The sequence below is a fragment of the Lycorma delicatula genome, chromosome 4 (assembly GCF_047948215.1).
Source record: "Lycorma delicatula isolate Av1 chromosome 4, ASM4794821v1, whole genome shotgun sequence".
Classification (NCBI taxonomy): domain Eukaryota; kingdom Metazoa; phylum Arthropoda; class Insecta; order Hemiptera; family Fulgoridae; genus Lycorma; species Lycorma delicatula.
The window spans coordinates 172,764,525-172,777,790 of record NC_134458.1 but is presented as its reverse complement, the minus strand read 5'-3'; the positions used below and the strand labels follow the sequence as shown (position 1 = coordinate 172,777,790).

General features: G+C 32.2%; 1 protein-coding gene across 1 annotated transcript in view; it reads right to left on the bottom strand.

The window, feature by feature from the left end:
• The window catches only part of LOC142322757 (uncharacterized), a 35,359-nt gene extending 27,377 nt beyond the window's left edge, over window positions 1-7,982 (bottom strand). The window contains exons 1-2 of the mRNA XM_075361830.1: window positions 7,870-7,982; window positions 1,607-2,164 (exon numbers count right to left, since the gene is read on the bottom strand). Of these exons, the coding sequence (XP_075217945.1) occupies window positions 1,607-2,164; window positions 7,870-7,960 (649 nt within the window). The 5' untranslated portion in view covers window positions 7,961-7,982. The remainder of the gene's footprint in view (window positions 1-1,606; window positions 2,165-7,869) is intronic.
• Between the last annotated feature and the right edge of the window lie 5,284 nt (window positions 7,983-13,266).

Sequence of the window (13,266 nt, the reverse complement as noted above, 5' to 3'; positions counted from 1 at the left end):
ATGCTGTTGGGCGTTTGTGTGCGTGTATGTGTACGGTATTGTGTGACTGTCGTGAGTGTTCGGTGTTGTTTGTGATGACTTGACTGTGTGTGGGCGTGTTACTCCCCTCCTGAAGTAATGCTCTATCAGCGGTTTTCCAGGAAGAGGAGCTGCCAGAGGTGGAGGTTTAGTCGGTAGTGCGCAGGCACACATACGCACTTACATCTTTCGGAACCTGTTAGCGAGCCCGACACTGCTTAGGTACCCGCAAATCGGGTTCCTCCTCTCTATTCCAGATAGATACTGTAACTTTCAGGATATAGTATCGGTCAACTACTTTACCTTTTGACGAAAAATAGAATTTTAATCCCTTCTTGGGGGGGTGACCAAGGGGTTGCAAATCAAATATTTTAAATGGTAACACCCTTTTGTGATAGATCATTTTAAAGGTCACTATAAAACAAGAAAAACTGTATAAATTAAACGTTGGTACGATGTCTGTATCCAAAATGGCAGCGGGATAAAATGTGGATTTTTAAAATTACTAAATTAATAAGTTTAAATAATAAAATTAAATTTAAAATTAAACTGAATTAAATTAAATTCTTATGTAATTTATCACAAGGTCATCACTAGGGAATTTTTGAATAATGCAGTCTCATCCTTTTACAACCGACTAACACACTGTCAAGCAACAGAAGGAGAACGCGTTTCGAACACTAATTAAAATGAATTAGTAAATAAGCAAACGTTATGCATCCATTTAATCAATTTTTAGAGATTTCTTTATTTGCGATTACAGTTCCTTAAAATATCAATGTAATGTTTAAAATTCAAAATTTATCCCGCCACCACTTTGAATACAGACATCATACAAACATTCTATTTATACAATTTTTCTTGTCTTAAAGAGACGTTTAAAATGATCATCACCAGGTAGTTACCATTTAAAATAAAAAGGTGTTACCATTTAAAATATTTGATTTGCAACCCCTGGGTCACCCCTAAAAAGGGGTAGAAATTCTATTTCTCGTCAAAAGGTAAACCAAAGGGAACCAAAGTCATCTGAAAGTCTGGTAAAGTAAATTAAGGGGCGAATTTAGTTGTGTCTTATGACTTTTGAACTGAAGATATTAAAATAATGGGTCCAGAACTGTACCTCCATTAGTTTTAAAGATATTTGAAGTAAAACAAGTTATTTTCCAGCCTTTATGTATTCCAGCCTTATATATATGTTAATTGTAATATTTGTAGATTTGCTTATTTTTTATCTTAATGTGGTCCAAATGGACCACAGGATTGACAATGATCAAACGACGGCCTAAATGGAAAAAAAGTTATTCACTCTAAATATTTTTCACTATTGAAATGATATAATCATAAAAAATAATATAACCTAAAACGAAGCTTTTCCAGTATTTATATGATTTATTTTCTTCATTTCCACGTTTAGAACATACAATGAAATTGTTTTAGTTTCTTAATGAGACACTACATACTACACCCACGCACTCGCGCGCACACACACACGCACACACACACACACACACACACACACACACACACACACACACACACACACACACACACACACACACACACACCTGAGAAATTGGTATTAGCTTACCGTTAGTTACCATGGTACGACTGTCATCAGATGTTGTGGCATTGATTATTTCATCAATGTCAGTAGAAATCGAACAAGTTTCAAACTGATCCTGTGAGGGATCAGTTTCTGAAACTGATCGAAAGTTTTCAGACGTAGAAACATTGATTATTTCATCGATATCGGTACATGATAAATAAGTTTCATTCGTTTCATGAAACTGATCCTGTAACGGATCAGTTTCCGAATCTGTTTCCGGATCAGTCTCTGAAAGATGTGACTTTTCTTTAGATTCTGATTTAAACAAGGAAATGCAACCTTCATTTTTTACATTAGATTCATGAAGCGAAACTGAAACAACCTTTTTTCTTTTTATCCATTCTTGAAATCGACGATTCCAGTCAGCCAATTTTCCATGCCCAAAACGGAAACTTAGTATAGCGGTAAGGATTGTACCTAAACCGGCAGATGCTGCAAGAGTTACATCAAATGACTTATTTGATGTGATTCTTCCTTTCCTCCAGTATGTTATGGACTCAGGATTTTCCATCTCCTCGCTCCCATCAAACATTAGTTCATCTAAAAAAAAAACGTAAACATAAATAAACTTTTTTTGTAAAAGTATAAAAATAAACTTAAAAATTAACTTACGTACAAAAAAGCTCCTGTCCTTCCAAGCTACGTTATTTATCTAAATTCAGTTTTCTACAATGCGGATGATATCTTCGATAAGAAAATTACCGTGGTTAAGAAGAGAAATTAAAAGAAATGTTACTGCAGAAAGGAAACTTCAGAACAAGAAGAGGAGAGTAGAACTTTGGATAGGCTGACTTTATCTGTTGAATAGTAATGGGCGATTGGCCGCTACTTTCCAGAGCTTTTATAAACATCTATTCAAAAATGTTATTTCCTAAGATTGGCTAAACCTAAGACCTAAGAAAATTATTATATTGACTAAATATGGATTATCAAAGTTGTACTTTATGGGTTCTCGCCCAAAGATCCATAACAATAGAAATAAAAAGAAATTCGATGCAAACCTTAGTTATGCACCTTGTATGTGTAAAATAGAACATTGCCGTTTGATAAAATATTAAGTTTTATTGTTTCAAAGCTTATCATTTACATTTACATTTAATTCTACATAAACCTTTAGTAAATTGATCACTCCAAATCACACATAAGGAGTCCTTAACAAAACCCCCTCAAAAATTAAACACAATTACAATAAAAAATTTGATGTGGGCACCACATGACTTTCTTTTACGCCTATTAAATTACATATACACTTTTTTTAATGAAAAGTACATAAAATTTGATTTCATTAATAACTTAACATATATCATTAATAACATATTTTTTATTATTATTATTATTGAATTATTATTTGTCGTAAAAATTCTTTTACAATCAGGTTAAGCTCTCAATGAGGGCTGATTACTGCAGTTAAGAAAAAGTCCAAAATCCAAAAAACTTTGGATTTTGGACTTTTGGCTCAGTCGATTGCAAGAAACGGAGATGCACAACTAGATGCTACAACAGACCTAAATCCAAAATTTCAACATACTACGGCTCATCGTATTTCCGTTGAAATTTGAAAACCGAAATTTTTCGCGATCACAATACTTCACAAATACAATCATCAATTATAAACGACACTCGTGGTGAGTATAATTTATAGACAGTTTAATGAGTATCACCACTAGAACAGTAGAAAGCAAAATAAGATATAAGTATTAGTAAAAAAAAATGAACCAATGCAAAAAAAAGAAATGTGATAAATTTGCAATTACAAGTCAAATAGATAATGCACAATACTCACATCCGAGTTTACTATAGACATATTAAGACGCTATATGGGACACTTAGGTCTAGAACATGCAATCAGTTGAACCTTCTAATGCCACGCTATTGTCTAGTAGGTTTACTGTCAAGTGATTTGTGTGTTAGTTAAGCCGAAGTTCGTACTTTGAACTGAAACGTACCTCCTCCGGCACGGACCGTAATCCTAAATAATTCTGAATCTCATTGTTCCTTGTAAACTAAGATTCCTCTGTTATAAATCTCGCTAGCTTAATCTGAAACCGTTGTAAGATGTTGACGTTTACTTTTACTCGCGGTGCCCCAGACAGATTTTAGAATTATTGAGTACACCAGCAGCTTATTAGAAAAAGACAAACGAGAACGTCTACCCAACAACCAGAACATTTCCTTCAACTTTATCTTAAGTTTTCTTCATTCATTTTAAATGAAACTATTAATATGTAAAATAAAATCTATAAATTGTGATGGAAAGACAAAGAAACTAATCAATATGAACTTCATAAAAAATTATGATTCCTTTTTTTTTACAAAAAATTGGACTACGCTGTATGGTTTCAGAATGTAACAAACAATAAAACTCGAAAAGTCAAACCTTATAAGAAATTCAAATATTTTTCTATTACTTCAAAAAAATAGCAATTTTAAAAATATATCTGTACATCATATAAAAAGTGAAGGTAAATTAATGCAGTCAATTTCTAAAAAGTTTTATAAAAATAAATGAAAATTAAAGCCATAATTTTTTTTAAAAATCGCAAAGGAAAATTATTTTTTGGAAATTCTAAAAGAAAAAACGGTTTCCTTATGAAACTCGTTCTATAAGCAGATAACCAAAAAAAAAAGATTAAATATTTATCGATGTTTTTTAGAAAAATATCTACATAAATTTGAAACCTCTAATTTGACTTTTAAGTCGTGGACATAAAGGATAAATTTTTATTAAAGAATAAAAGCAAACAAATTTTTATTTCCTCTTAATAAAATTATCTAACAAGCTACTTCTGTAAAAGTGATTTTAAAACCGGTTTGGACGTAGGAATCCAACTCTGGAATGCGGCGAGTACCAGCAATATACAGATTCACAGTTTCCAAAATAAATTTGTGAGATGCATTACACAGGCGCTGTGGTTCGTTCGGGACAACGAAATTCACGATTTTTTAAGAGTTACCACGTGTTCGAAAGGAAGTTGTCGATTTGCAGCTAAATACAAAATAAGACTTAACCACGTAAGCTGTTAACCTCGTAGATAATGGGAAAGACATAAGGCAATTAAAGCGGGTAGATTTATTGGATTTAGGAACCTAATAGTGATACTCAGGACGAGGCCTCTCTTCTTAAGTTGTTCATCAAAAGTATGTTTATAATCATTTATGTTTCTAATTTTATTTGTTCCCATATTTTTTTATGTTGCGGTTTTATTCGTAGTACTGAACATTATGATTTCTAGTTCATTACTGGCTGGACTTTATAAATGCTTATGCTACCTTTGATTTACTGTTCATGTCTAGGTTTTTTACTTAGGGTTTTTCAAGGGAAACTTCTATATAACTAGATTATTGTCATGAAATTTACTTTTGGTTTCTAATCTACGAAACCGATAGTAAATATAATTTGAGATGCAACTTAATAAAGATAAGTTTAATAACTGATGTTAAAAAAATAATATCTGCAGACTATCCATTACAATCACTTTCCTTACATATGGAAATTTATTGCCTTATTATGATAGAGACAAAATAAAAATATTGAAAGAAAAAATATTAAAGAATGAAAAGAATTAAAAGAATCATGTTTGGAGCTTTTTCTGTATAGATGTGAAACCTGGATTATAGGTGCAGAAAAGAGAAGGAGAAATATTTTATTCTAATAAATGGTTTCTAAAAGAATGTTGAGGGATTTGTTGAATGAAAAATTGGATTTGAAAAATCGATTTTTCAAGATAACGGGACGAAAAATATATTAGAAAACAGAAGAGTTTAATAATATCTGAAAAGTATAAAAATTTAAATATTAACAGATTATATTTAAGAAATAAGATCTAATTTAAATAGTGTATGGAGGAAAGATGTATCAAGAAACACCACCACTAGTTGTGCTTCCTATTTTGAAATTAAGAGCAAGCTAAAAAACAAGAGGCGAGTGAAAGCATCAACCTTAGGTCAATCCGTTTATTGAATCCTATTAAACGCCCAAGAAGAAAGACGTTATGAAATTATCAACAATGGTATAAACTGAAAAATACCATAAACAGCAGAGGACATGTGTAATGGAATATTAATACATTTATAAAAGCCATTTCGCTTTTGATTAGAACTGATGTAAACAAGCCTTCTCAATCAGGATCGGGTTAGTAAAACTTTTTTTGTAGCGGCCGAGAGAACAGATTTCTTCTATGCGACAATAAAACCGTGCGTCAAAAATAGTTCAAGATATTCAACCTAAAAATAAAATATTCAATAATAAACGTTATGTTACCTTTATTGTTGTAATTTAATAATGCCTTAGACATGCGTCGTGCTAAGAATTTTCAGTTTGCTCAAGGACACAGTTCGCCGATAAGATGAGTATTTTTTTGTCTCAAAATACAATTTATAATCGGTTACATTATTATAGAAACCATAAGTAAATATGATCGCATACAATCTACATGAGAGGCTTTCGTCGAAGCTCCTCAAAAATGACATACAAATATTCCTATACAGAACATTTAACGTTAAGTAGACACAAATTTAGACCAGAAAACAGTAGCCGTTGGTAGTTCAGCAAAAAAAAAAACTACCATAAGAAATCAAAAAAGAAAAAAATTAAAAGAATAATTACTGATAATGAACCAAGTGAAATGATGGGATAGTTCCATCTCAAATCGCATAAAGTTATCTAAGTCCAACACGTGCAGTAGTTTTAGCCTTCTAATGTCTCACTACTGTCTAGAAGGTTAATTGCTAAATTGTTCCCGTGGTTGTCTAGCCGCAATCTATTATATTTTCTACCAGATCGCTGGATTTCTTTCGAACATAAAGTAAATCGAGATATTCATGAATTTCACTGTTTCTTATGAACTAAGGCGCCTCTGTGATGTTTCTCAGTAATCTGTTTTGGAATCTATATTATCTCGACGTTGCTGCTGCTTATAGTGCACCAAAGCTGGATCCCATAGGTCCAAACCGGTTTCAGAATAGTCGTGTTAAGATATGAAAACTGATCTCTTGCTCGGCAACTAGTACATTTCTTTAAACTTAATATCCGGTTGTTTTCTCGTTTCTCTTGCATGAACCTTCCACGTCAGAAAACGTTAAAGATAAAAACAAAGTTACCATACACTTTGAGCATGTGGTGAGAGAACGCCATCGAAATGAACCCGTGGACAATCTCCTCTCCTTACTCCGAATGGCACATGACTCGACTTCTCTTGATTAACCCTAATCTTCCATCTTGCCGTCTGTTGATTTGGTACAATTCTAACTGAAGTTTATTTGAAGTTTGATCACAAATAGACGAGTGAGTGTTCATTTTTGTCATTAAATACAAGTGAATGAGCTTCATTCTATTTTTTCGAAGTTAATCTGTCTTATCGAAGGGGCATTGAGATTTAGAATTCCTTTTCAAATCAACCAAAACGTTAAATCGATTATACAAATATACACAATCAGAATCTTAAATTTCCTACTACGATAACCGAAAAAAATAAATGGTTCCAAATTGGGTACGCTTTCGAAATTCTCTACCCCAAAATTTTTCTATCTTTTTTGAACGATATGTACTTTTGATATTGTACAATATAATTCATTAAAAATGCATTATTTTAATGAGTAGATATTACAAATATCTATTTATTTTAGATTAAATATATATGTATTATGTATAGATTATAAATCGGTAATTATAATTATTTTCATAAACACAATTCAATACTTATTTTACTAAACGATAATTATACTACAGGATGGAACTCACTAATATACTGAAGTATGAAATTGAACAAATCTTCCTCATCCATATGTTGGTGACGCCATAGAAATTCACATAAATAAGAATCCAACAAACGCTGTCAGCCATTATTAAAGACTGCATCATTGTTAAATCTACAAATTATTAACATTAATTAACTTTATTATACGATTTTAGCGAGTGAAGCGAGCCTAATTTGATTGTTACGTTACAATAATTTGATTGTTATGTTTGATTGTTATGTTGATCCACGTGCAAATTCGTCATAAATCGTTAAAAAAAAAAAAAAAAAAAAATTTGGGAGAGAAATTTCGAGAGAGTACCCCAAATTGTTTTTCAATCTTCAATTTATTTCATTTTTTTATCCTAGATGTTACAATAAAATGAATACAAATTGGGCCATTTTTTTTATCGGCGTAAAATAAAGATGAAGGAAGATTTAAACTAACAATTACATCATACTTTTATAAAAAAACATAAAAATAATATTAATAAAATTAAAATATATTACCTGCAGCTCTCTGAAAAAATTCATCAGGGATAAACACACCACTTAAAATAAAAAATATAACGACTCCAGCCACTGATATTTGTACAAACATTTTGGTTTTGAATCAATTCAAGATAGAACAACGACTAAAGTCTCAGTTTACAGCAAATCCATGGCAACAATATTTTTTGTTTACAAAAATGATAAAGAAGAAATAAACTTTAACTGCTGACTGTTTTTATGAGAGAGAGAGAGAGAGTGTGTGTAGGCGCGCGCTTTTGCAGCTGTTTAAAATTTCATGGCTACTTTAAAATGCGCAAATCGGTTCACTTACTACAAAACTTGCTTGATTAATTAATTGTGCCTTAGATGCAGCCTTAGTCTATAGATAACATTAAGTAAACCCTCTGATACGCCCAGTGATCTTTATCGAAACCATTATATTCATCCTATTTTCCTCTTTTTAAATTTATGTGTAGAATCAATTTAAATAATTTTGATTATCGTATTATTGATTCAAATATTAAAATTTTAAGTCGAAGTCTTGTTATCACAACATCCAAATGACTAACAGTATTTTTTTAATTATTTTATTTTATTAATAAAATACTAAAAATTCATTATCATCTATCAGTAATAATTATTGGTATCACCCTGTTTGTTGCTTCATGAATAATGATAATAATTTTTTTCTTTAAAAAAAATTAAAGGTATTCAAAAATCTTATTAAAATAAATTGAAAACGAAGAAAACTCATAAAAAAATTATACTAATTTTTACTTAAGTCTAAAGTAGATTATGATATCGACTGTTAAAAAATTATTAATAGGGGCTGTGGGAAAAGTATGTATCTTATAACCATGTGTGGAATTACATGTTGTAATTTACATTTCCAGTTATAAATTAAAATTCTTACCAGAAATGTTGGAATTTCAGCTTATTACACTTTCAAACGATTTCTCTGATTTTCTTTATTTATAAGCAGGATATAGTCTAAGCCGCCTCCTTGTGGTGCACCCTGGGTAAAGCTAAATGGCTTACTTAGTTGATGACAGATCTAGATGGTAATCAATTCGGATGTAAAGCAGTCCCCCACTCAGTTGTCCAAGAGCAGGCTACATTAGGATCAAATAGCATAGGATTTGATATGTTTAAGGTATTACAATGTAATGTTCCACTTTAAGAAGACAGAATTGCAGAAAACATTACAGGAAGAAGATGTCTGTATTTATAATCCTAGAAGCTAACATTACAGATGACACATTAAAGTATTTTATCTTCAGTAACTACCGGGTGCACCTTATCCCAAAATCTCATCAGGTTGCCAGTAGTATCCTATTTGATGTACGAAGAGGATTGTTGAATGAGTTTAAAATTATTATTAAAAGTATGGATAGTACTGATCTTTATGAGATGATTAAATTGTATTTGTGAATAACAAAACAGCATTTTCCAGTATACGAATTGTACAATCCACCAAACAATGTGCCAAATACCAGTTTTATAAATATAGATGATGAAACTATAATTGTAGGTGATTTTAATTCCCATTTCCCCGGCATTGGACTACAAGTCACTTACAGTGGTGGCAAGGCAAATCAAGAATTGATTAATGTCAATAAACTGCATACAGCTCCTATATAATGCTGATGATACACCTAAATACTTGCACTACAATGGATCAACAGCAAATCCAGATTTAACTCTGGTCTCCACTGATGTCCATTGCAAAGCAGAAAGAAAAATCACTGGATGAGCTGGTTGCCGTCATTGCATGATAGCTATATGAGTATGGCTTGACGGGAGCTAGGGGCCCACCAGAGTGCTTACTTCGCCTAGATAGGCATTTTGGCATCGAGTCCCGCTTAGCTGAGATATTTGTTATTAGGGTGGCAATAGATATGTGGAAAACTCTGTAATGGAGCTGTGGTGTGGTAAGGTGTAGGCATTGACTTCGCTCACAAAAGCAGACCACAGCAGAGAGAGATAGGTTATGTTTTCATTAGAAGTTTATTAAATCTGTAAACCTGTTTCTTGATTTTTAAGTAAATCAAGAAAACGTTGAGTAAGTTGAATTGTAGGACAAAATTTTCGTCGTTGCGATCAACACTTGTTTTTTTTGGTATGAGGATAGTACTTTTAGCGTTTAAAGACTCAATAAAGTAGTGATCCGAGTGCATAGTCTAATTGAAATTAGATATAGAAAGAGATTTTATGTGAAACCTTTGGTGTTAGAGGAGGGCACGGAGATTGCACTTCCACAAATTGGTTAATTTGATAGTTGAGGGTTGTATATTATGATAGCTGGTCATAGTTGGAAAAGGCCAAATGAAGGTGCAGTAAGTTATGTAAATGTCTGCTGAGACATTTGCATCGATGGCATCCTGACAGAGGCCAAACTGATATCTGTGATATGTTATCAAGTTTAGAGGGTCTAAAAGACGACCTCCGGTAAAGCCCATCAGAGCTAGGAACAAAGTGGTTGGTGTGGCGACTAGGATCGTGACAAGTTGGATGACTTCCCTTACAGGGTCAGGATATCCATTACAAAGCAAAAAGAAAAATCACTAAAGCAGTGGTTTGTAGTCATCGCATGATAGCTACACGAGTATGGCTTTATGGGAGGAAGGGAACAGGACCTCTCAGAGAAACTAATTGCAGCTGGAATTTCAAGTAAGCAAACTGGCAAAAATTTAAGACAGACCTAGAAGAAAAGTTAGGCACAGACAACTTTGATTTCATAACAACATCCACTGATAACAATACCCAAAACCTATGCTGTCTTATACTGAAGGCGGCTGTATAACATGTACCCAAGGGTAAGCAAGGATAAAGAATAAACATATCTATCTATTTGTTTGGATTATACTTGTTAGATTAAACTGAATCTCTTTCATATATAAACAAATTAATGTTATATAATCCTTTTATGTTAAAAGACTAAATATCTGTTCATCAATCAATCTTTTAAAATTTTTATCAGTGGAGATTCTGGGCATAGTGCAATCACATTAAAAAATATAAAAACTTTACTTGCTTTTAAAATCTTATTTTAAATCATCTTTAAAACCTTATCTTTTGCATTATTAATTAGATTATACGTTCTTTTTTTTTTTAATTGAAAAAGATTACTAATTTTCTTAGTATTTAAATAACCTTTATCCCAAATGGTAAGTCCAAGCATTTATTTCAGGTACAATTGATTAAATTTGATTACCATTCTCATTTATTTTCAGGGAGGCAATATAATTTTAGCCTGACCGGATCAGATTTTACCTCATATGTAATGTTGATGACTGTTTAACAATTGAATTGATCATTAAGCTTAAGATTTTATATAATAATGTTTGCAAATGGACTCTGAGCAGTTTCTTGTTCTAGAATTTTTTTTCATTTAATAATAATAATCTAATATACTTTAGAAGAAATAGTTCTAATTGGCTACAACCGAGTTAAGTTAAATTAAAGTAGGTATCGTTATGAACCACCAGGTTGGTCTAGTGGTGAAAGCATCTTCCCAAATCAGCTGATTTGAAAGTCGAGAGTTCCAGCGTTCAATTCCTAGTAAAGTCAGCTATTTTTACACGGATTTGAATACTAGATCGTGGATACCGGTGTTCTTTGGTGGTTAAGTTTTAATTAACCACACATCTCAGGAATGGTCGAACTGAGAATGTACAAGACTACACTTCATTTACACTCATACATATCATCCTCATTCATCCTCTGAAGTATTATCAAAACGGTAGTTACCGGAGGCTAAACAGGAAAAAGAAAGGATTCAAACTTAATTAAACGGTATCGTTATGAAAAGAGACTTATGTACTTTAGTCTCTTATGTTGGTATTTACGTAAGTAAATACTGTGTCGAGTATTATTGATTATTATTATGGAAATAAGATGAAAATAGGTGAATTAGAATGTATTTTTTATGCTGAATCTTAAAATGAAATCAGTTTTTCTTCATCACCTTCAGAGGTTTAGTTATGACCTTCTAAAATATTGAGAAACTTCTGAAATAATTGTATAAGTACAAGAGTACAGGAATTATATAATAATTATAATTAAAACTACTAGTTTTATTTTGCAGACATTTACGTTTATCTCAATTTCTTTTTCTTATTTTTCTTTTGTGTTCAGTGAAGCCTTCTGTTTTTATCATCCAGAAGTAGTCACTATCACAGATTCATCCCACCTGCCTTGATAAAGTTGTTCCATCTGCGATATATCTTGATGGAACCTTTCTCCTTGTTCGTTGTTCATGTCACCCAAGTTACTGATGTTGATATCGTTGTTGATGTCACCCAAGGGAAAAAGTCCAAATGAGAATATAAAAAACGAATTTTCAGTGACATTCTACAGCCTAAATTTTTGCAGTTCACTAAGCGTTCATTTATAAGTTGATCATGGTTTTTAGCTTTTTTGTTTCCGAGAAAACCAGTATGGCATGTTTGAATGAATTCCATGCTGCAATTTTTTTAGGATTCGGTTTGCTATCAAATATATTTTCATAAATTTATTTTCTTATTTGTAGCCCGATGAATATTCTTCCCTCTTTTAATTTGGCTTCGCTTAATTGTGAAAAAACCTCAGCTAAATGTTTAAAGCCATCTCTATCATTACCTTATGCTTTTACAAATTCTTCATCAAGCCTAGTTTTATGTGTAGAGGTGGTAAAATAATATGATCTGCTTCAACGAGGGAATATTGACAATATTTTCCTTTCCTGGGATAAACTGATTTCTTTTTTCCAGTCTTTAACTGTGTAGTATTTATCTGTAGCCCAACTATCCCACAAACACAAGAAACATATATATTTTGTAAAGTCACTCTGGAGACCGAAAAAAGCCCTATCACTTTCAGGTCGGCAATGATTCGCCATGAGTGTTCAACATACTTAATACCTTTTAAAATTTTTGACATATTTTCATATGTTTCTTTCATTCCTACATCATGTGCTACCAGTATAGAAGAAAACCGTATAGGTTCTGCATGTTGTTTTGACAAATACAAGTCAGAAATTAAGTCGCTCAGTTCTGCTTGTGTAATGAGGTGAGGTTCGGTAATTGATTCTTCTGGAATGTAATTAATATCTATTGAAGTTGAGGATTCATCAGTTGAGCCTTCTGGGGAATCAGAAATCTCTTTCCAAGAAGTTCGAGCAATCGGAATCGGTAAATCAACACCATGAAGTCTCATAGTTGAACGAACATCTGGATACACAATGCTGCTTTTATTGCTTGAATTGAAACCATTAGCATTTGTTAAGCAAAAACAGTAGCCATCATAATGGCTGTAGGCTCTCGCCAAATTATAGGTACGCCAAAAGGCAAATGCTCTTTTTTTCCTTTTAACCTCTGGGTTAGTTTAAAATAGCACTTGATGCATGCAACATGTGAAGCCTTTCTTGGTCTCCCA